The sequence below is a fragment of the Sinohyriopsis cumingii genome, chromosome 19 (assembly GCF_028554795.1).
Source record: "Sinohyriopsis cumingii isolate HCF-2022 chromosome 19, ASM2855479v2, whole genome shotgun sequence".
In the NCBI taxonomy this organism is placed as follows: Eukaryota; Metazoa; Mollusca; class Bivalvia; order Unionida; family Unionidae; genus Sinohyriopsis; species Sinohyriopsis cumingii.
In genome coordinates, this window is record NC_142979.1 from 849,948 (window position 1) to 875,964 (window position 26,017).

The window sequence follows — 26,017 nt, forward strand, 5'->3', positions numbered from 1 at the left end:
CACATTCCGTTTATTTAAAACAAAATGGACGATAAATTGGGATAAAAAAACGAAATTTAGTACTTGAAATTTTGCCCATTCTTCAGGAAGTCCATTAATGATCGGTAACATCATTTTTAGAGTTTATTCTATAAAATCTTCATGCTTAATCTCGTTAATTACAAAAGCGATCGGCACAAGTCACCATTCACACTGGACATCGGACTTGTTTTCTTGTTTAAAAGATAAACACGAGTGCAAGCATGTTCATACTTGAATTTACACATGCATTTGGAGGATAATAAAAAATGCCACATTTCGTTCAATTTGTTCTCTGATTGGTAACCGATTCACAAGTCCAGTGCAACGGACCACAGGTGCTCGACGCGAGCTTGATGTTAAGAAAAAAAATAATAATCTAAAGGAAAAAAATCATACAGAGTGACAAAAATACCTTAGGTTACCCCCACGACCCGTTCTGACATAGGACCCTCTCTATTATATAAGAGAGAAGGTACGGAACTTCCAAATACTTCGCTCCACCCATGACCTTCGATTTCCTTCTGCTATTTCCGTCTTTAAAGGCACGCGACCATACTATACGGCTTGTTTTACTTCTGAGATATTTTTCTATCCATCAAGCCATCGTTGACTTTTCTACGTTGTACCAAACTGAAGTTACGGGCTGTGAAACGTGCAATTTTTGCGAAGTTTTCGCGAAGTTTTCCTTTGTGGACACTTCCGTGCTCCTATGAAAACCAGTGACAAGAGCGATATGGACAATGTTTTCAACTCTATGGTGCATCCCTTCTTGAATTACAGAACAGCGGTAGATGCAAAAGTAAGTTTTTTACTTACCATTAACTCAATTCAACTTTAGGAATCCTGTTCCATGCAAGTATTATACATTGTCTTCACTGCACAAAACGTCATATACATGCATCTCTATTTTCAAAATAGGCGGCACTACCGTCAACGCCGAAATATGATTGGCTCAAAAGGTTATTCTTATTATCATAGAAGCACAGAAGTGTCCACAAAGGAAAACTTCACGAAAATCGCACGTTTCGCAGCCCGTAACTTCCGTTTGTATCTAAAGTAAAACTTCCAGGACTATCTCGCACAACTGGCAGCTAAAATAATGTCGCTTTTCATCAAAGTAATGTCATAATGTTTTAGTCAGACTTTACATACTCTTCATGTCTTTAATAAATTCAAATTCTTGCAAAAGAAATGGACAAGTTTTCAAGTTTCATTGGCCTACATTTCATTTGGCTGGAAAGCGAAGGGGTAAATGCCGAAATCGGGTTAAGTTAATCAGACATGAGCTTTCTCCGTTTCAAAGCAGAATTCTGCTTTTCTCCTGACTTAAGATTTTTCTTGATGTAGTCTATTTTTTATATCATCTCTAATCCAGTTTTTTTAAAACTGTCTCCCTGGTCCCATTCCACAACGAACCTTGTAAATTATTTGTTCTCGTAAAGAGTATTCTGATTGGTCAAAGATTTAAATTCATCATTGAATCTTCATGTAATGGAAAATGATGGCAGTGGCATGAAGAAGCATGCTTGGAGAACATGGTGGCGCAAGTTTTTGAGAGAGACCATGACAAGAAAAGTTTAGATAAAGGTTTACAAAACATGGAAATGGGAATGGCTGGAGCCAAAAGTTTACTGAAATTTAGCTGGTCAGTTTATAAGAAAACTAAACGCTAGAGGACTTTCATTTTGTGACCTCTGCAAGAAAGATCTGAATTAAAGTAATCATGATTGGAAGAGTTTAGAAAAACACCCAATGTGTATCCCTCAGGGGTATAAAATTGAGAGTAAAAAGAAAAGCCAGGGTGTCAGAACTGGGGTCAAATAAACAATGTGGGGGTCAGAAACGTACAGATTTTTTTTTTAATGACCTGTACTACTTCTTGAAATAGGATATTACAACTTCCATCTCTCTCTCTCTCTCCCCATTCAAATAAATCAGCATGCACAATTAACAAAGAAATGCATTGTCCATTCAAATAATACTTTTATTAGTTCATTTCTCTTTTAGTTTAAAATCATACTTTAAACAATCTCCTTTTAATCTTTTTGTAGCAATATTAAAGACCAACACATTACATACATGTCGACACAAAAAGCCAAATAAATCTTGTTAACCAAATGGCAGTTAATTTACTGCCTGTCATAAAATGTGTACTATCATCAGTTTCATTGTACTTACATGAAACATTTATCAAAAAATCAAGGAGGCTAATGATTCATCTTTCTAACGAGTCACACTTGAACTTTCAAGATCTTTATTTTATTGCAGCAAAGTTAAAAACTAACAAAGTCTGCAATGAAACCCCTTTGGAAAAATCTAGCAGATTGCCCTGAGATCTTTACAAGTCGAGATAAACCCAAACATTTTAATTTATTTCCATAATCACAAATAAAATGCGTTGTTAGATTTGGATATAGTAGCGTTTGCCTGGTTTCTTTATTTTGATGACCCCTTGTTTCATCTCATCATCGAAGAAAATTGTAGTATTTTGCATTCATTGTTTTCTCATACAACAATACCTGTTGAAAATCTGTGCTCTTTGAAAGTTTGGGAAAAGTTTTTGGATTTATCATTCAGAATTCTGTATGAATCCTGCCCGACTTTGTAAACCAAATAATGCATGTGTCTCTGCAAGCTTTCTGTTTCTTTGTTGTGAAAGAATGTCTTGAGTTATAGTTTGTACAAAGATATTTTGAGGCAAATGAGGGTAGATTTTGTAAAATTCTTAAACCCTGTCATGAAAGGATTATTCACTTTTGCAATCACATGATACAAGTCACACTGGTAATCCTTATGGATGTGCCATATTCCAAAGGAATTATTTTCTCCATTTTTTTATTAAAGTTAAATCCAGTTACTCCACTGTACGAATAGAAGAATGTAATGCAGGGTGCAAACAAAGTAGGGAACCAATTTGCATCCCCGAAGTATACACAATGCCATCTCTTATCCAAAGCATTGGATACTTTAAAAAATCCTGATCATGTGAATCCTTTTCATCAAAAAACGCACAGCAACAAAATGCTTGCATCAGTTTTCTCCAGCACATGTCCCTGACACAAGTGCACATAAAGGGAAACGCTGAGCACCTACAAAAGAAGCTGCAATCAGAAAAATTGAAAGTTCAGTAGGCATCTGGAAAAAGTGCATTTAATTTCTAGAAGAAAGATTTCTTGCACGCGTGAACAGATGTAGCCCTCTGTCATAATATGTATAATGCATGTCATCAATTCAAGCTCCAGCCTAAAAAGAAAAAGGGCTGTCATTGAGAAGGAAAATAAACGACTGCAGATTGAGCAAAAAAAAAGTAAAGGGTGACAAAAAGAAAGACTAAAGAAATCTTTGCCTTAGTGGCAAAAAGAACTTGCATGGCTTTTCAACAGGTTGCGTCAATTGGAGAAAAAGACGAGTGAATGTATGGGATTGTTTGTATATGTGGTTACTAAGGATGTTTATTTTAAAGATTTGTTATGAAAAGAGGGGAAAGTACATGTGGCTTAATTACAATGTGAACACTGACGTGCACATGAAACAACTTGAGCATCAATAGTATTAGAGAACAAATTCATTTGACTATAAATATTGTGAAATTATTGAAGTCAAGTTGATTGTGTTTGGCAAGTTGATTAGGTTCTTCTGGTTTATTTTATGATCACAAGTTGAAAGAGGAGCATTTTTTATAAGTGTAAAATGTATTTTTGGACAGGGGCCTTCAGCCTCCTATACCCTCTGATTCAGGCCACTGCTCCTCGATACCCCATGGAGGTAGGAGACCCCCAACCTCTAAAATTTTGTCTGCTTTTTTGAAAATGAAAGACCAAAATCATGCCTGCAATATACATGCTTACAACTGTATTTTGAAATATGACTTTAAAGAAGAAAACAATTTTTTAAAAAATCACGATGTTCACTGATTTTTTTCATGAAGATGAATGAATTGCTCCCAATAGTATGTGAATAAAATAAAGATAATTCTATTTCTAGTATTTTGGACCAGATTTTAAGTGTCTAGCACTGTTAGTTCAAACGTTCTAATTTATTGGTGAACAACAATCTGCGCATGCATGCTTGAGTTCTTTCATGTGTTGGTGAAGAAGTACTCGAATATTTGTTAATGTGTAACAGGTTTCTAGAGACACTACACACATGTAGTAGAATACGACCATAGTCGTATTCAGCATAAAAAGGATTACCACAGGCGTATTCAGGATAGGAGGTAACAACTAGTCCTGTTCAGGATAAAATGGGTTAACAAAACAAAAAAAAATTCTGTCCATTGGAACTGTAAGTAACATTTCATTTTGTTCAAGAAACATACGCCCAACATACTTGAACATTCTTCGGCATACCCAGACTAATGTCGCATTTAAACAAATTCAAATGCATGTCAATGGAACATGAAAAAGCATCCATATGCTTGTCTAATTTGATTCCACCAGGATAAAAACTGCACAATAAGTGTATTAATCACTAATCAATTTGTGGATGAGTGTTGATACTTGCTGCTACGTGTGCAAGATATTCGTAAACCATGGTTACTCGTTCCGATGTCTACCGACATCGGAACACGCTATACAAGCCCATTATTTGGGTAGTAAGACATAACACTACAAAAATACATATATGTCTACATTTTAGGATTATACAAAGGACCAGCATGGCCTCCAATTAACTTTTATCAGTTCTTCTGAAATTTTTATGGTTTAAATGTTTTCAGCCAGCAAAGAATGCTATTTTTGTGGCAATTAGCACGATTCATAGTTAAAACCAAGATGTATCTTAGATCACTGGGTCAGCATCTCCAACATGGCAGTGCACATATTGTTTCATGTATAGTTGTTTTGTCCTTACACCACTTGTTTCATACATGCAAAAAATAGTATACATGTTACGCATCATGTTGATCAAGTTGTGGACAAGTCCACTTTTGATACAGAACTGAATGGCTCTGTGAGCTGTAGAGTTTTAGGTAGACGAAACATCAACCTGTTGCATAAATCATAGAATGAAGTGTTAGTGTAAATTAAATTCGCTGAATGTAAACTTTCCACTGTAATTTAATTTGCTTAATATTCTCTACCCATATCATGTTGCCAGATATCTTGCAGTACACTGGGGTCACTTCATAAACATCGCCAAAAAGTAATTTACGACAATGTTTAAAGTCTGCTGATCTTCTCTTTTTTCCATTACTGACCCTAGCTATCCCCTGGGTAAAATATTTTCACTCCAAAAATTCCCCAATTGATTTGTGCATCTGATTGAACTAGTTTACCTTGCACTTGAATGACGTGCTTAGTGTGTATGTGTGTGTGTGTCTATATATATACACACACATACATGCACATATTCACATACCCTAATTTTAAAAACTGCAATTGGAAATGCTTATTTTTATCCGTCATTGCTGAAATCTGAAAGCAACATTTTGCTTTTCCCTCTAATCACTTTGGGAAGAGCAACTATAAACTTGTGCTTCAAAAACTTTGCTGGCTACTTCCACTATTGCAGATTGCTCTCCACTTGCAAGATGATTTATTCTTGTGTTGAGAAGATGGTACCTTTATAATGGGACTAACCAGTGCCATGCAATCAGATGAGCACTACATGGTTAAACTGTGAAATTGTGTATACATGTAATGAGGTATTTAGTGTAAATAAGTTATCTGAAGTTTTGATGTTTTTATATCTATTTAAAATAAAAAAATTTAAGCATTATGATAATAAAAATGATTTCTCGTGTGCAGTTGAAGGTTTTTGTTGGAAATGTGACCATTTTGCATCGAAGCACTGTTTGCTAGAAGTGGTGCAGGGCAAGTCAATTTGTCACTAGCAGTATACCACAAATAGCCAGCTGGATATATCTGAAGCCCATAGTTACTGATAACGTGTATAATGCTTGTTCTGAATTATTATTGCCAGAATTTAAAATTTAGTACCAGACAATTATGACTGGAATCTAAGCTAGAAGAATCTGTTCACATGAGAAAGGGCACTTTTGCATTTTGAATTTTTTAAAACCAGATTAGTATGAACAAAAACACTTGCATTGCAATTTGAGGTCGGATACTTGGTCGTCGCAGTCGCAAAACGCAAAACTATTTTGAGGACGGCCATTTGTGCTACTCGAGAGCTAACCCAGTGTCCTGATTATTAAGATGATTAATCATCACATTCTAAACGCAAAAGTTTAATGTATTTATGACCAGGTGCATTGTTCTATCAGCCGCAAGTCGGAATTTTCTAGTGAATTTGGTTTTTGCAGTTTTGCCGTGTTGGACAGACTGGTTTGTATCCATTTCTTACATTTTTCTTTACTGTGTTTACCGCTACCTTGAAATAGATGAAGAGAGCTTATGTGATGGTGATGTTCTGCCTATTGGCACAAGATGAAAACTAACATGAAAAGAGTAAATCGGGGATATTCATTACGACTGTCGATATAACATTTGATATGGTTGCCAAAGTGATCTGCTTGAAATTCGGACTTTGAATGCTCACATTAGCATCAGTATTTTACTAAAGACCTTAACCCTTTCATCACTAAGGAACTTTGGGGGCATAGAGTCCTCAACATTAAGTAACTTTGGACTTGTAAAGCAAAATGACTTGTGGCTTTTGAAATAACATAACTTTAAAGATATCTGGCTGGATTAGATGTCAAAATCAAGGTTAAAATCAAATTTTATGACTAACTGACTAAATTGTGCATATCTATTACAACTGTTAAAATACAGGTGCAAACAGGTAAAACATGAGTAATTATCTATTTACTTCTTACCAAGTTCCCAAAACTTGTTCAATTGACCCTAGATGTACTCCTGAATAATTCCAGTAGCCACACAAGTCTTTCTTACAGGTATATGACATGTTGAAATTAGAATTTCATAAAATGCCTTGATTTCATCCAAAGTGAAATTGGTCCACACCTGTATCACCTCTGGCACGTTTGTCGCATTCAAATTCGTTAGACAATGTTTCCAAAAACTTCATCTAAATAGAATTGAAAATATTCCAAAGCTGTCCTGGAGCCATCTAACATTCGGGTACAACTCTTGCAGAAAACTGAAACAAATCTCTTTGGTTTTCCAACTTTGTCCCAACAAAATTAAGTGGAGTATACACTTCCTGTTTCAAAATCCTCTTCGTCGTCATCAGTCACCCACAAGTGCATTCCATTGCCTCTCCAGACGCCTTCTCTGTCGCAATTGATAAAATCCTCTGATAATTCAAAATCTAACATTCACTCAATTTCGATACAAATTTCACCATTTGGAAAACTCGTTAAAAGTGCCTACATTGTTTGATATTTCTAGTTGTATACAAGCTAAACTCAAGAGATAATCCAAATATATTTACATTACAAGTAGGAAGTTTTCAGAGGTATCCCAGACCGGTAAAGCGGTCCATAGTGTTTACGGACTTACTTCCCCATGACCGGAAAACCAGTCCATAATGATGAAAGGATTAAACATTAAATTTAAGCCTAAGTTAAAATGGGACTGATTTGAATTTGATATGGCCATCTTGAAAATCTTTTTGCCTGTCTTAAATGTAATGAAAATTACCCTTCAATATGGCTACTGTGTTGGTTGTCACATATGTAGAACATCTCTCTTCTTCCAAATAGTTTGCTATATTAATATGGGTTTTCACGAAGTCCTTTTATATCCTTCATCCTTAATTTAGAGACCTTAATATAGTCACCACAGGAGCTAATTTGAAAATCTTTGCACCACTCAAGTATGGTAATGGCGCCAAGCCAACATACAATAATGCGTTCCACTACAGCCAAGGAATTGTGGAATAAGGGAATATAGTTGAGGGTATAGAGGTCACTTGCATCTTGCCTTGGTCCATCAGATTTGAGCTTGCTCATCCATCGTGGTTTGTGAGAAAGCTTGATGGTTCTTCAGTAATGTACAGGACACCATCTATAGATGATCATTAGCAGACAAATGGCATTAAAGCCCCACAGAACTAAGGCATTAGTTGTGGCTAGCTGAGGAGCATTAAAAAAAATGGCAATAGTTTATTTATTAATACATCATTGATGCAAACAACTGGCAACAGGTTAATATTGGTATTGATCACCTTGGTGTTGGGATAATGCGACTGGGTAGGACATGATGCCACATGTCTGCACTAATGCTATAGATCATTATAAATTGCCACACTGCAGACTTTATACTGATACAACCCAAATTTTTAAAGCTACATAAAAAGTATAAATAATAAAATCACAGAAATTCAGTGGAATTGACCAGGGCAGCAGATCAACTTTACCAGAATACCTCAGGTGCTTTAGACTAAGCACGTGTTGTGATGCAAAACATCCTCATAGTTGAGCTGCTGCTCAAGTTTTTGTAAAATTGTGTCAAACTGTAAAAAGTCATAATGATGCAGACGAATAAAGAAAATAATATGGAGGGGGGCCACGAATGCATTAAGTAGATGTGTATTGATTTGGATATGTTGCAAAAGAGGAAAGATGATTGCCATCGCCATGGTCCACTTGCCATTTGTTAAACCCTTTACATCATGCAAGTGTCTTTGGACACCTGCACCAATTGCATGGAAGCACCTTTTGACACCTCTACTCTAGTTGTATGGAAGCACCTTTTGATGTCGGCTGTAAACATGAGCCATTTTAAGCTGGTTTTCATAGCTCCACCTTCAGGGAAAACCTCTATTAGATACTGCATTAATTTCTGCGAATGTCAATTACATCAGATCACGTCACTGCTCATGCACTGGTTGATATCTATTTAAAGTAACTGGGTCATAATCTCCACTCTGCAAAATGGCGGTCGCGGATTTCATTCAATACTTACGAAGTTTTCACGATCAGAATCACAACCATGAAAGATTCAATAACTTGTGTAAAGGCTCTGATATTGATGTGCGTATGAGAAATGGCAGCTAGGGCTGGTCACATGGCCTCACTGACAAGATGGTGAACGAGTTCCCGCAAGATTTTAAAGCACATATAAAATTCTTCCGTGAAAGATAATTACACAGCTAACAGTCTGACTTTACTCTTAAATTTTTCCACATATAGCTGTGTACCAAAAATGTAAAATAGTTAACATTTGCTTAACAGTTCATAGGCAGGCTTATGTGTATGTAGTTGAATAGGTAACATGTTCTGTTTATGCATGCTGCACTTTGTAACTATGCTCTTGAGGTAAAGGGTTATGGATTACCTCATGTTGATATGGAGAAGCCATTGAGCTGTTGTTCTGCATATGCAGCTTGTGAAACTACTGGAGGTAATTGAGTTTCAAATTAACTTTAGAAACTTTCAATTTGAACACAATGAGTACCATTGCTTCATCAGTCTTTAATAGCAAATGCCGATACATTTAAATGCACGTTTTCTTCCTTGATAATATTACATTATATTTTATTACACCTTGCTGAAAATGGTCCAACTTGGGGTATGGGGGATGGATACCTTGCAGAGGTCTTATGCATGTCAGGTTTGTGTTTTCATTAATGATAATCGTGCCCTGCAGACAGCCAGTGTGGCTGAAAGGATGAACCTGTTGAAAATCTCCTTATTTCTCCTGAATGGATGGTGATAATTAGATGGTTTATTTTGACAAACGAGTCAATATGGCGGCAACAGTGGCTAATTTGACAATCTTGCTGCTCAAAAGTATCTGATGCTTTCTCCAAATGGAAAAAATATGTTATGAATTCTCACAAATTCTTTTCATATTGTGCTGTGGGATTTTTGATAAAGTGTAATATTTTAAATTGGAATGGAACTGGTAGCGTTATGCTTGGTGTATATTTGTGTAAATAGTTAAAAGAACAAAAGAGAGGGAGTTTAAAAATTGCACCATAAATGTTAAAAGAATGATCATAATTAATCACTAGATTTTTGTTTTTCTTTCAGAATACGGTGGTTTTCCATCTGGCACTGCAGCACAGTCCAGGTAATGTCTAGCATTTCCCATTATTTTGAATTAAATTATGTTGTAAATATTTTATTGTAAAAATAGTAGATTGGTTTTATATCGGTACAGGTAACAAACGATTGCATTTTTTCCATAACGATGAGACCCCAATAATGTTCCATTATTTTAATACTGCCACAAGTGCAAATACATTACAATGTTCTTTTTAATTTTCTTTCAGCTACAACTATGGTAGCTATGGCGGAGCAGCAGATTCTTCCTCTTATTCACAAGGAAGTTATTCTGTAAGTTGTCATCTCAGAAAATGTCTTGTTGTTTGCTACTTATGACCATGGATATGTGAAGCAAATGTAAATCTGCATTGTAACCACAACCCCCACACTCAGGGTTCGCAGGTCTTCTCCGTGTCAGAACTGGGGATCAAATAAAAAAAAGGGGGGGGGGTAAAATTGTGGACAAATTTTCATCTGACCCAGATTTTTTCAGCTTGATATGTTGTTGCAACTTGCACAACATTCTCTATAACAATACAACTAAACCAACACGGACAGTTAACACACTAATGCTTTGTTGATTCAAAGGATATTTTTAGTTTAAAGTAGAACGATCTCCTCATACTATTTTTGTAGCAATGTTGTAGACCAACACATTACATACAAGCGAATACAAAAAGCCAAACTAAGCTTTTTAACAAACAGTTCATTTACTTCTGTACTATTGTCGGTTTCATTGTACTTTGTCCTAAATCACATTTATCCAAAAACCAAAGAGGCTAATGATTCATCTGGTCTTGAACAAGTTACACTTGAACTTCTAGAGATATCTTCCAGCAAACAATGGAAGATTTATCAAATTTTTAAGCACTGTCACGAAGGGATTATTCACGTTTGCAATCTTGACAATTGTGTAATCAAAAGTCGCATTGGTAGTCCCAATGGATTCCAGTCGGGGGAATTATTTTGTCCATTTATCATCAAAGTTAGATCCACCTTTAATCTTTTGTGTTCTGCTTCTTTCACTTTCTTGGCCGATTCTTAATCCATGCTGTTTTAATCTGGAGATCACTTTCTAGGTTAAACATCTGGACATCTTGCTGAGCTCAAAGGAAATTGCATGAGAACTTTGCGAGATTTGGGGGAAACTACTCCATCATAACATTGCCTATGCTAGTCTGGTTCTGTTTCATATACTCCATACAGCAGAGTGCAATGCAGGGAGCATAAGAGACAGGACACCAGACTGCCTATGCTTGAAGTACACACTATGCCATCCCTCATCCAATGAATTGGATAATAAGTAAATCCTTTGTCATAAATGCCCGACTACAAAATGTGTGCACCAATTTACTCCAGCATGCATTCCCTGATGCACATATGTCTGTAATGGGGAAACACATTTTGTTTTAAACATGCCCTAGAACAGGGCTTGAAGTAGGTCTGATAATTGGTCACAGAATGACCATCAACTAAAATGTCGTTCCCATTTGCAAACATCTGGTCGCCAGACTTTGCTATGTGAAATGTAGCTTACAATAACATACAAACACAACATTGTTATATATTTTTTAATGAACTGGAGAAGTGCAATCCATGAGACAAAATGAAGTGATCGAAAGTGTAATGATAATACCAAGAGCATATTTGTTGGTATTGGTAGTATGCGTGATATGTACATTGTAAGTAAATTTACAAGTCCCTCTGATCAATGTTGATGAGCTTCAGCCTTGTTTTTTGAACTTTTTGAGCAATTGACTGTGGGAATCTGTAGAACAATGGTGACCAGACCTTTTCGAGTCCAAGGACCCGTTCCGAACTTAAAAGGAAAATTGCAGACCACCACCCACATGCTAATAGTTGCATGTTAAGCTCTGGTGCTATGTGAATTTGCAAACCTTTTTTGGAATCTCCCTTGGTACATGGGTTGTGAATCACCAGCCTCTTTCCTTTCATGTACAATTGAGCTCATTAAGGTGCAGTTAAAGGAAAAATTGATTTCAAACAGTTGTAAAAATTTTGCATTACAAAGATGTCATTGTAAAGTTGTTTTAACAAGATCAGCTATAGCTAATGGACCTTAGAGATGCTGCATAAAAATTATACCACAGTGACATTGGAACATTTTGCTTGCAATATGTCCAAAACGATATATACAGCTATATAATCAACATGATAAAACATTTACACAAAGTGAGCCTATTGACTTTCGTTTAGAAACGATTCTGCAACTTGTTTACAATGTGAAACGTTACTGTATTATTTTTACGCATGTCTGCTGTATTCTCTTCCTATTTGTTTTTCATTCTTAAAGTAAGATGGCTGTTTTTGAAATTTTTTTAGCAGGCACCAGGAGGTGGCGGTGGTGGTGGTGGTGGTGGCGGTGGCAGCAGTTCTTACTCACAGGGTGGTTACGGTTATGATCAGAGCTCGTATGGCCAGTCCACACAACCAGCTGCCTCTTCATATGGCCAGAGTGCCAGCAGCTATGGTACAGACTCCTCATATGGGAGCCCAACATCTTATGGATCTGGGGGTAAGTTGGCAAGACCTGAACCTTTACCTGAGATTTCATGTAGAATGCAATAGTTGGTATAAAAATGACTTGGAATTCTTTTAGCTATGAAGCAGTAACATCACCTGAATTTAGTACAAGTGACATTAAAGTTTAAGAGGTTGTGCATTACAATGGATCGAAATTGACGTTTACTTTTCATCAAACATACTGTTGTCTTCAGCGCATGTTATGATTTCAAACTGTCTGGTCTAAAAGAATTAGCTTTTTATTCTGGTCAGTTACAACAATTCATGTTAAGTTTCCATCAAGACTGTTTTCACATGCTTTTGTTTTTTTTTGTATTTTTTTAATTAAAAAGAAAACCTCTTTTATACATGCACACAAACTGGGTGATCATGCCACAATTTTGGTGTTTTTTCCAGGACAAGCTCTTGCACATATCTTGCCTTAAAGTGCGATGCCAGGTTATTTTTTGGTGTTGAATCCAGGACATGCTTTTGTCTCGTTACAGTGAGCTACCACATGCACAAATTAGCTTTTCAATGAGCATAACAATGTAATCAATTTACATAACAATAAACAAGCACTTGCTGAGTGGTTTTTTTTTTTTAAATGGGGCTACCTCTGTACTAGAGAATCAAGTTTTGTTTTCATTCATTAGAAAAGGTACATCATGTGCATGTTAAAATGTGGCCAAGTATTCAGTGATACTGCTCGTTAAAAAAAATTGCAATCTGTCCCCAAGATTTCAAAATTTAGGGTGGTTTGGTTGGTAGTTGTGTAAATGTCCTGTAGAAATCACTGCCAAAAAGAAAGCTTTTTCAGTGGGGTGGGGTAGTTAAGGCACAATCACATGGATGGCTTTGGGACTAACTCCAATTAGAAAAACTAAATTTGGAGTTTCCTGTCCATTTTAGGCGCTAGTGGTACAGGTGGTTACGGGTCCTATGGTCAGAGTTACGGTACCAATAGCAGTGGGTACGGACACCAATCAGGTATGAGGTCTCTTGTGTTGTGAATCATATCTAGCATGCAGTATCAGGGTTCCCACTGAGAGAAGAAACAAAACAACCCAGCTCCTTGTAAAGCCTAAATAATAACACAGATCAGGTGGAAGATGCATAGTTCATTGAACATAATTATAGATAATAATATCAAGAACAATTCGTTCTAATGGCTCAGATCTGATATGGCAAACAGATGAACCTAGATTACATAGATGAAAGTTGAAAAGATGTATTTAAATTTTGTACTTGTAGAAGTCCAATGTCATGCAAATGCTAATTTTGTGTAAATTTGAAAATGTTTGCTTTGTCTGTGGGAACCCTGAAGGAAAAGTCCACCAGCTAATACATATTTTGAACCGATTCTCTTTATATTTACAATCTTGTTTCAGACATCAGTAGCTGTAAAGTCTGTGAACATGCCCTGGTATTTGGCACTCTGTACATGTGTACATTACATTCCTGTATTCTAATTTATTTTATAAAAATGCAACGAGGCCAGATGGGCTGCGATTACAGATTTTAAAGGGAGAGATCTGACCAGACCTCTGTTCATTTACATGTGAGAAATAGTGGTTGGAACATGCACACACTCAGTGGAGAAGATTTTCCTAATTAGAACAATTGCAAATTTATAATAGTAATTTTTGCAGGTTACTCATCTCAGACTGGTGCTTCCTCATATGGTCAGCAAGGTTATGAGCAGTCATCTGGGGGCTATGGACAAACACCCTCAGCTGGGGGTTATGGACAAACTGCTGGGAGTGGAGGATATGGACAGTCCTCAGGTGGTGGATATGGGGTTCAGGCACCTTCTGGAGGAGGTGGTGGATACAGCCAGTCACAGTCTTCTGGAGGTGGTTATGGCGACTATGGTTCACGCAGTGGTGGTGGCGGAGGCAGCAGTGGTGGTGGTGGTGGATATGGAGGAGGTAATTTAAGCAGATATTATAATCATGGGTGCATACACATATTTTTTTTTCTTTCATTTTTTGGATGCCACATCTTCAGATTGATATATTGCTGTCTGTCAAATGTGTGCAAGTTGTAGACAGTAATGGTACAGATAAGAACTGGAACCTTTCTATCTGTAATTTTTGACAGAATTACCAAATTTGTTGTTCAAACAAATCAGGAATTATACTGCTAATAAGCCCTTCTAGTCTCATCACCCTACTCTAATTTTAAAGCCAGTGTAGTAGGATAAAATAGATGCATGAGAATTTTCGAAGTTCAGCATGTTGGTACATCTTTTTTACAGTTGTACCTTGGTTGATCTTCTAATAAAGCTGTTGCCGTAAGGTGTTGTGGCTCAAACTTGTGACACTGTATGTTCAGCTGCAGATGGCATGTACATATTGAGCAAATTCATAAATTGCTTACTGATCACTTTTTCTTCCAGGAAGGGATGGTGGTGGACGTGGGGGATTTGGGTAAGAACCTTTTTTTTTTTTGTTATTATTTTAAGAAATTTAATGCAGTTATTTTCTTGTGGAATAAAGTATGAAACTTGAAATTCAGAACTCAAAAACATGAAATGTATTGATTTCTATTTGTAGTTTTGTGATTTAAAACATTAATGATAAAATTTAAATGGTACGCTTGGTTGAATTAAATGGTTTATGTAGAAAATTGAATCATTTTGCTGGATTGGGTTTTATATTCCAAGCAAAATTTGAGTTCCTTTGTGCCACCTAAGAGCGGGTTAATTGGTGTCGAATATCGAGAGAGTTCTGTTAATAAAGTGTTTTGGCAAATCCAGTTTTTGTACATCCTATTAGTGATCAATTTTCTTGGTGTGCTATTACTAGCAGGTCATCTTAAGAGGCTTTCCAAGCCACAATTGCAAAAAGAAAAACAACAAGGTGTGTGTTAAAAATTTATCATTATGAAGAGAATTAAAATGTCTATAGAGCTCATTTGATACAGCTCTGTTAAAGGTTCTAAAATGGTAATTGAAACAAGATTTAAAATAAAACCTGCTTTTTACACTATGAAACATCTTGATTCATGCGCAGGAATTTGCTATAACGTTCTAGGCATCTGCATTGTTGATGTGAACATGTGCACATGCCATTGTCTTTAATATTATTGCTTGCAGTTGTGAAACTTGATTTGCATGCATTCCGATGAATACTAAACGATACCAAATGCTGGTCATTTTGACCTATGCCTTGATTTGCATACACTGTACACCAATCCTCCAATGTTGTTGGTTATTGTCACAGGCATGAGCCTTCATATGTCCTGATCTGCATAATGACCATAATAAATACTCTGAACTTTAATGCACTTTTTGCTCCACAAATTGTATACAATACTCTAATTTGCAACTAAATTGATTGCATTTGCAACTAAGAATTAAGGAGTGAAATTGATTTTGCTCACTCTGGGCATCATAATGAAATATTGTAAACATGACACTGTAAAATTTAAGTATATGCCACATTTTATTCTGAAATGTTCTGATGTAATTTAATTTGTCCCACAACTCATTATTTCGAGAGTACCAGTTTGTACATTAAACCTCAATCATTGCATGAAACTATTCTGGTTGAGTTGGTAAGAAGAATTACTGTTAGTCAAAGTAACTTCAATGAAGATGTGTTTAGGGCTTGATAATATATAGTCAGAAAGATGAAATGATGAATGGTTAATGAAGTATATTCAATGTCATGTTCAAAGACATCATATAGAGAACTACAAGTGGTACTTTTAATGGCTGACTGTAGGTTGAAGGGGAATGATCACCATGTTTACACTAAGTGGCATTGCACACATTTTATGCATAGAGTAGCGTCCATGACACATTACTACTACTACTGTTGTAAACTAAGGTTCTGGTGACCTACTTAAAAGTTATTTGTAATATACTCATTTTTGTTCATCTTGCATGCACATTTACAACATCAGTTTGTTTTATTGAATTAGTTCTTGAATAAGATGTATTAATTGCAATCCAGGTTGACAAAAACATCTGAAAAATTGCTCTCCCTCTTCACACACATGCACACACACTCTATATATAAATATTCACGGTTTGCTGCATTTTCAATGTTCCATTAAACATTCAGAATTTGAATCCTGTTTTTAAAAAAAAAAAATTTTAGGTTTAATTATAATATAGTAGAAAAATGATAACAAGGTTCACATGATAGTGTTGTAGCAAATTTAATTGTATATACTTGACAATTGTTTTAATGATGAATGTTCTTGGTGCTCTATTTCTAGCAGGTTGTCTTAAGAGGCCATCCAGGTCATTGTTGCAAAATACAAGATAAAGGGTTGAAATTTGTTGAGTACAAAGAGAATGGGGTAAAACGGTTCTTCAAAGCTCACTGGACTCACTGGACACTAAAATACATGGTGTTTTTTGTACAAAACATGTAGCAGGTATAAGAGAATATTATTTGCCTATTGTTTGCAGTGTAGAACAAAGTATGTGATGGAGGACATGCTGTATACCATGTATCATAGTTGTCAACAAAGATTGTGTGGTCAAGAACAAATGTACATCTCAATTACTCAGACATTGCTTGCGTAGTCGGTACTATGCAAAACGAAACACAGGACACCCAAGTTTACTGCTCATAAATCGTGTTCAGGTCAAGTTTCTTCACACTTCTGCAAATACAGGAGTGAATCTGTATGCACATATCCTAAGGAGTACTACAGGAGCAAAATGGAGTAAATCTGGCCAATTTTGGCTGAAGTGTTCATATCTCAGGAGAGACAATGGGGTTGCCTGTTTATTTAATGATCATTCAGCCGAAGCTAATAATGCTCCTCATAAAATGACTAGTGTATAGTTTCTATTGCATTCATGAAGTCATTTGGCCAAAATAAACAATGATTCATCAACTTTGTGGTGTCTATTTGGTCCTGGATGAAGCTGAATCTGATGCCCATTATAGCTGCCACTGTGGCCATTTTTAACTTCATTGCTTTTTTTTAAGAAGAAATCTGGGATGCTTTCTACACTGCGGTTAAATATAAGGAATTGTCTTGTCTTCAATTCCTGGAAATCCTTGGGGACTTTAAAGCATTAATCAATCAAGGGACTCTTGTTTGAACATCGTTCATACTTTTTGTTTGATCAGTTTTAGAGATTAAGCTGGTGTCCTAAAAAAAAAAGCTTCATTGCCATATTTAAAAAAGTCCTAGTGGTTTGCATACTCCTCTTTTTCTTCTTCACTGCCCATTATTGATCTTGACATTGACAAATATGTACCTGGTGTCAAAACTTTGCCTACAGCTGTTTTTAAAGCCCATTTTGTACAACTCGTGCATATTTAAAGCAATTGCCTTAAGATTTTTATTTTTGTAAAATGTATGCAAGACAAACCACTCCGATGGCCTAGTGGTTAGAGTGTCTGCCTTGGATGCGGGAGGTCGTGGGTCAGATCCTCAGCAGTCATACCAAAATCTTACAAAATGGTGCTCAGCATTAGAGGTTAGTGTTCCGACTGGTCACCCTAGTGTCAGAACGCAACTGGGTGGGACATCATGCTACATGTGCTAGACATCACTATAAAGAGTCACAGTGCAGACATTGCGATATGACCGAAAAATCGTTAGAGGTACGGTAAATATCAAACTCTCTATAATCTCTCATCTGTATGTAGGACAAACGTATTTTTATGCTTTTTGTGCCCACTGAGTGTAGAGAGCATGTAGTGTTGCCATTGTCCATTTCTCATGTCTTGGATAATATTTCATGCTTGTGTTAATTTTTTATTTATTTTTGGTGTCATTCCTGAATGCGTTTCATATTAATTGATAAAGTATGTTTAAAATGGGTACAGGAGCTGAGAATGTAAAAAAAAAAGAATCATTTTATTATCTGAGATCTGATCACAAAAAGAAGGCATGTGCAACATCACGTCAGTTGGATTTCTGGGTACTGTTACATTATAAAGCTTAACACGTTTACCCTACACTGGCTATCCATTAGATACAGAATCAAACGCAAAATTTGTTCTCTGTGCTACGTTTCACTGTCGGACTCCAGTCCAACATACCTATCCGACCTCACCCACGTGTACAGACCGTCAAGATGCTTACGCTCCACTTCTGACAATTGTATACTCATTATTCCCACTATGAAAACAAAGTCATATGGACAGTGTTCTTTTGCATTCCAGGGCCTAGCAAAGTGGAATGAATTGACCACTGAACGTAGACGCAATGATCACACTCAAGACGGCTCTCAAAACTCGCTTATTTCAACTGCAAGAACAAACTTAAAAACCTAATGTTTCCTACCTTAAATATTCTCAGCATGTTTTTTTTTGTGTAATGTTTTCAAATTTCATGGTGTTTGTTTTTGTAATCATATCATTATTTTTTTTTTATCTTATAGGTCTTGTATAATGTTGTAAAGCGCTTTGAGCTTCTAAAGATTAGGCGCTATATGAAGTCCTCCTTATTATTATTATTATTATTATTATTATTTATAATGGCACATCTACATGGCATCGTTGTAAGCCATTGCTCCATCATACCTTTGCAGACATTTTGTTTCCCATGGAATATTGATTCCCAGCTATATTAATCACTGGATGCACAAATAATTTTTTGCATCTTGTGACCCAACATGACATTCCACAGTTAAGTGAATCGTAATCGGTTTACCAAGAAGTTGTGTCTATCAATAAAATGGACACTGTCAGTGATTTATAGAATATTATCTTGTGTTGTGGATAGAACCTTGTGCTTGTGTGAAACAAAATGCCAAAGAAATCTCAACACACTGGTAGGATTCTGACTTGTGATGGTACTGACTAAACATCAATATTGCATTTATTTCATGCTGTAATTTAACATTTTTGATAACCCATATAATGTAACAGATCAAAAAGTTTTGCATAGTGATGTTGCTCCGGGAATGTAATCTAGATAATTTACCTTGTTTTTGGGTTGCATAAAATTTTAATTGAATCATTCATAGAGCTGGAAGAGCTTGTGGCATTGTATGTTTGCTGTCTGTTCATTCATTCACATAATTTTTTAAAATTTTATTGCAATGCTACAAATCGAAGTGGTGCTACTCAGATATCCATCATACTGCCGCTTCTGATAGGATGGTCATATTGACAGGTGGTCCTTAATGAAAATAATCCTTATCTGATTTGCATTATGGTGATCGTTTTGAAAATATTTATTGCTACTTGTGCACAGAAAGCAAAAACAGGTTTTCCCAATGGTGTCTGGTTGATCAAGACTAGAAACTGCTGATTTCATGTCTGTTCTAGTAGCCATTGTGTCCATCTTAACATATTTTCGTTAGTTTGACTAGATGGAACATCATATATTTGTTTGGTTTTCATTCTAATTTTGACATCTCATAGGAACTGAAAGAAAATTATGGCAATTTGGTATTCAGTCTAAATATCATGCTAATTCTAAATGGAAAATTGCATTGATGGGGTTTTCACTAGAATAATTACTATACCTAGTTGGTCCTGAAAGAAAACTGCTGTTTTAACCTATAAATATGAGCTGCCGTAATGAACATGAAGATCCTGTCACCAAATCTCAGAATTGATAGTGATGTCAATCATTTCATCTAATAATGTTGCCTAGTTTGTCCATGAACAAAAATTGTGCCATTCTTGCATCCATTATGTATGCTTGATACAATTTGAAAATGTTTCTCAATAATGAGATGGTTTTAACACTGGGCAGTTGAATTCCAGAAAATGCTTTTCACAGTAGACAGCACAGCATCTGTCCCATTGAGAGACTGCTGTATGTCTGATGACAGCCATAGGATACTTCCAACAAAGTCTTAATATCGTCATTTATTTTTCCTTTTAGAATATTCACCAGCATAGTGACCTAAATTGGATTCATTTGATTGTTTCGGGAATTATTTTAATAGTTGGCTGTTGTTGGGTTTAACACAATTTTTCACCACAAGATATGGTATAAATGGTGGGTTACGAACCCAAGAAAACCCCCTAGAGAACCACTAACCCCACGAGAAGCTACTGGCAATTTTTCTTGCATACCAACATTGGCCAAGCCAGAGATGCTAACCCATGCAGATCTTTTAGATTGTAATGGTGAGTGCTTTAGACCGCTATGCCACTTGGGGCCTTCTATTTTTATGGCATAGTTTGAATGTGCTTTTAGAGTATATTTTTTGAAATTTATTTTATGTATGACATGTGCTACTTTTCTATAGCTGATCATTGAGAACCACTTCGAGAGTTAATTGGCTATTCACACAGACAATAACTTTGATCATACGTATTGCCAGCAGAGTTGAATCTGGTCATCATGGTGATGATGGATGCTACCAAATTTGTTGTTGGGCTTACATTCTGGCAAACGTGTACCATTACATTTTAGGCCTGGTTAAAATTGTATGCTAGTTTTAAAAAATTTTAAAAGAAAAGTGAATTGGTGTAAATTATGCATTCATTTATTTAGTGGATTAAAATTGTGACGAACATAATTCTGTTTGCAAAAATTGTCAAACTTGAGTTTTAGTTTGTCCAGTGAGTCCTTCAAGCCCTTCATGGGAAATAACATACTACAGGACAGTGAGCTTTTTTTTTTTTCTTCTAAATTAAAATAAAAATCGCAGGTGGCTCTGATCATCAGGAATTTATTTGTACATGAGTATTTTTTTATGGTGTTTTATTAGCTTGTGATTCAGGTAATTTTCTCCCGATTTTTCTTGATATAGTCAGTTTTTTATATTGTCTTCGATCCGAAAATTTTTTTAATGGTCTGTCCAGTCCCATTCCGTAACAACCCTTGTATTTGTCTCAATATCAGTTGGCACAAGTCTCGTAAAGACTATTCTGATTGGTCAAAAGTTTAAATTCATCCATTCAATCTTCGTGTCGTGGAAACTGATGGTAATGGAAAGAAATATGCTTGCAAGAAAACATGGCATCCAGAGCTGAGAGAGATCATGAGACGAAAAGATTACATAAAGGTTTAAAATGTGTATGGGAATGGCTGGAGTGAAAAGTTGAAGGAAATATAGTTGGTCAGTTTATAAGAAAACGCTAGAGGACATATATTTTGTGACCTCTGCAAGAAAGGTCTGAATTTCGGTAATGAGTTGGAAGAGTTTGGAACTGCACCTACAAAAAGAAGCTGCATGTGGAAAAATGGAAGCTCAGAAGGCATCTGGAAAAAGTGCAATTAATTACTTTAAGAAAGATCTCTTGCACGAGAACAGATGTAACCCTGTCGGAATGTGTACTGCATGTTGCCAATACAAGCACCAGCTTGAAAGGAAAAGGGCTTTAATTGAGAAGGAAAAGAAATGATTGCACATTGAGCCAAAAAAGTCTGTGGTGACAATAAGGAAGGCTAAATGAATCTTTACCAAAATGTAAGAAGAGCTTGAAAAGCATATCAACACCCTGTGCCCAGTGGAGAAAGGGACAAGTGAATGTTGGGGAATTTTTTGCATATAGCTATGTAATTGGGTATTACAGATTTGTTCTGAAAAGAGAAGTATAATATGTTTGCTGCAAAAATTTTGAAATTGTGACTTAATTTTGATGTGAACATTGACATGCACATGAAATAACTTAAGCATCATTAGCATTGGAAAACAAATTCATGTGACAGTAAATATTGTGAAATTATTCAAGTTTAACATTTTTGGTAAGTTTATTAGTTTTTTCATATGATTATTTTGATTTATATTATGATCATAAGTTGCACCAGGAGCAGTTTTTTTTTATTGTAAGATTTGTTTTTCTCTGAACATTATAGAAGAGTTGACATATCCAGGTACTAGGTATTTAATGGAAACCCTAACATGGATTATGCCATGCATTACCAATTATCTTTAAACATCTGAATTACTATGCTAGTTGACAAATTTTATGTAAATATTGAAAAAAAGTTGAAGTTACCTGTGGGTGGAATGCAAATTGTTGGACTTGTGCAATAGATTTTTGTCATGTTTGTTATCCCTAAATACACTTGTAAATATTTTTATGAAATGTTTACACACATTTTCTTGCCTACATCCCCCAGGAAAGTGGCTAAGATTGTGGAGATAGAGCTAAAAGGTGAAAAGACATTTGTTGCTTGCAAGACGACACTTAGTTAAGAATGCTGCACTGTTGTAATAAAATGTGTATTTTGTAAGTTGTACATATTGTAATCCTGAATAGGATCAGAGCCACTTAGGGTTACCAGTGAGGTATCATGTTCTCTGTTAACTTCATTTTTTCTGAAAATGTGGAGGATAAAAAAGGGAATGGATAGTTCACATGGTTAAAAATTGGTGGTGTTTACACTTATAAGGTATATGTTTATCTACACAATAGACTTTTGAATCTAGTACAGAAAGAGATTTTAACAAATCTTGTCTACATGTACCATTTTAACCAGTGTAGCTATTGTCAGTGTTTTGCAACATCCAAAATTTTACTGGTCTGAGCTATGCTCAACCTCCTACCACCAAGGGTAGTAGAACAAGCCAGAGGTCTGCATTGCTTCATGTATCATCAACCAGGACGAGGGACAGTTTCCAAGTGAAGCATCACAGACCTGCATCCAGAGTATGGACTTGTCTGACGAACTGCCATCAGGCATGTGTGCTTTCCCATCATTTTGCTGTCAGCCTTAGCCATCAAAGTGCACAACTGCCCCTTTTCACATCTCTTGGATCAGATTTTGAAAATGCATGATTATATTCATGGAGTTTTTAAGGGCATTTTTTTGCCAGAAAATGTATGGAGATTTTGCTTGTTTAATGAATTTTAACTTGTTATATTCTGTCATGGTAACGATATGATCATGGTGTATCAACTTGTAAATAATGGCAGATGTTATTTGGGGCTATTGTGTATAGTGATGGCCTTTCACCAACCCTGGGCGGCAGCAACAGATGGGTGGTGCGTTGGTTCTGATGGCTGGTTGTCACTCACAAGTTTTCTAATATCTTTCAGCGGTGGTAGAGGAGGGTTCAACAAAGGTGGTTTTGGTAGTGGTAAGTCAGAGTCATGCTCTGGCGAACATGACTTTACATTTCTTATTGTTCATCATTGTGTTAAATTTCTTCTAAAGGTCATAAGATATTGGAGATTTGACAATTTTATAGCATATAATAATTGATAATATTTATTTAACAAAGAAGTGTCAAAAGGTTTATGTCGGCCAAACTAATTAATTGCAAAATTGCAATTTTCCCCACAGTTCACCAATTTGTACTTGTCACTAAAGGTTTTAATTTCTATGCATGATCCTAGTTTCTTTTTATTAAAAAAAAATACAATTCCTTTAATGGTACTGGTCAAAAAGTAAGAAATTCTAGCATGCAGACTATATCTGTAAGGTTTACATATTATTTGATTGAACTTTTTTGATGAACACATTTTGTTTTCTTTTGTATGTTGCATATTTACTCATTCCACCAGCTTAAATCTAGCAAAGTTACTAAGAACCAACAGGTTGTTATGAGTCTTGAAGATGAGTAACATAGGAGTAGGTTTGGGGTTGAAATAGGTATTTGTTATACAGGTGTAAAAATTAAAAATCCAATTGCACCTTGAGGTAAACCTTGAGATTGTACATATCTTGAGGATAATTTGTGGTGGATAGAGGGTGTAGCAAGGGAAGTGAAAATGAAATTTTATAAAATGTTGAATGGTAAAACAAACACAATTGTCCCCTTAAAACTAAACAAACGGTGCAGGTACGAGGGTTTAATGACATCAGCAGAGTTTTGGCTTTATGTGCCAATCTAAGGTGACGCTATAAACATAAAATAAAGGTACATGTGTGGCTAATACTGCGAAAAGGGATTGTAAACAAAGAATGGTTTCAAATGATTCTCTGCATAGAACACGAGTCATTTGGGTAAAAAGTATGAAGTCTTAGCAAGAAAGACTTGAATATTGCATAGTTTGTATAAAGTACCATTGTCAAGTGACATTTTCACATGGCGGTTAATGGTTAACCATGCATCGGTTCTATTTGAGTGATCTTTGAGATCAGAAATGGTGTACAACAAGGAAGTAAATTCTTCTATTCACAGGGTATATTTGAAAGTTTTCCGATGGAAAATATTGGATTTAAAAAAAGTGTTTTATCTAATAGAAAGTGGTATTGATGATAAACAAAAGCAAGGTGACACAATTAATAAAGGGATATGACATGAAAAATTAAGATGCATTTTGTTCAGTATTGGCATCTTACAGATGCACTTGTACCTGTGCTTTTAACTTGTTTAAGATGCAATATGTGGTGTAAACACCGTTTATTGGAATCTTTGTGCATAGAAATCAACATTAATCTTCTTAAAGTGTCTGTTCACGTTTATTGCCAAAGATGTACTATAGAGGTACCTACTTGAAAATGACTTCAAGTGTTGATTTTTGTTCAAGAGAAATAGGGCGTCTGTAATTAAAAGCAAGTCTGTATCATCAGAAGTGAAGAAATTTTGTTCATGCCAAGTTGTATGTTGAAGACCAGTTAGAGTAAAACTTTTCCAAGAAATGGAAAACCTGTTCAGAATACACGTGTGCAAAGTGTGAATCTTGGAGGGGAAAAATTGTATAATAATGTTCGTTTTCATGTTAGGTTAAGGAGATGACCTAACATGGGTGATGCAATAGATAAGCTGTATAAATGGTCACAAATTGAAGTATTTGAAATGTGAACAGAATTGAATGAATGGAAAAGAACATTTATTTAATGCCAATTTTAAATGCTGTATTCATGAGTGTAGCTTGAAGGAAAAGCTGTAGTGTTGGGATTTTGAAACAAGTAAATGGAAAACAAAATGAAAATTTTCAAGGTTTTGTCTACCAAAAGCATTGGTATTATTGCCCAAAAAAATTCATTGTTCTCCAGTGGTGACATAGGAATCTTTTTTTTTGTTTTTTACAAGCCTCACATTAATTGCTGTTGAACATTGATAATTGAGAACTTTAAAGCTCTTTGAGAGGTGTAGTTAGAAATCATAGAGCTTTGCCACTACCAAGAGAAATTGCAAAAAAGTTGACTGTTGAAAAATGCATCTGAAGGTATTTCATTTTAATGGTTTTTCCAACAGCTTTAAAGGTTGCTAAATGAATAAATGAAATTTACAAAAGTTTTTCTGTCAAGGTTCCTACTTGTTCTGCACAAACTGTTGTGTATTAAAAATATCTAAATTAAAATTAAAGAAATGTGAGCAAACAAAGACTTTCTTACATTAGAGGTGTATCATTTTTACAATGTATGCAGTTAATGACTTTAGTCTTCATACATCACTTAAAGAACTCAACATATACAATGGTTTACAATGTGTATTCTCACATGTACTTGACGATCTATTTCTGTACACAGAAATAACTAGAAGAAATTTTATAAAATCATTAGATTACACTGAATCTAACACTACCATTACACAATTTAGACAAACACAACAAAATTATGGGTTTAGTTTTTAAACAGGGCAAGAATTGTTCCCTCGGATGTATTTAAAACTTGTGTGATTTAGTGGTGGTTCATGGTAATTATAATTCGGATGTGTCAGTTTTCTTTTCCCATGTACTTTATTACCTTGCTATAATGAACTATATCTGG

The 26,017-nt window shown here is 35.5% G+C and overlaps 1 protein-coding gene across 6 annotated transcripts in view; it reads left to right on the plus strand.

Moving 5' to 3' along the window:
• LOC149775031 (uncharacterized) overlaps positions 1–26,017 on the plus strand; it is a 43,632-nt gene that overhangs the window by 502 nt on the left and 17,113 nt on the right. For 3 of the 6 annotated variants that reach the window (XM_089944012.1, XM_089944013.1, XM_089944015.1), the window contains exons 2-8: positions 9,926–9,965; positions 10,168–10,231; positions 12,284–12,476; positions 13,376–13,453; positions 14,116–14,394; positions 14,865–14,895; positions 23,395–23,435. In XM_089944012.1, coding sequence (XP_089800138.1) covers positions 9,926–9,965; positions 10,168–10,231; positions 12,284–12,476; positions 13,376–13,453; positions 14,116–14,394; positions 14,865–14,895; positions 23,395–23,435 — 726 coding nt within the window. Of the gene's footprint in view, positions 1–9,925; positions 9,966–10,167; positions 10,232–12,283; positions 12,477–13,375; positions 13,454–14,115; positions 14,395–14,864; positions 14,896–23,394; positions 23,436–26,017 lie in introns of those variants that run through there. The other 3 variants (XM_089944014.1, XM_089944016.1, XM_089944017.1) reach the window with 3 other exon arrangements.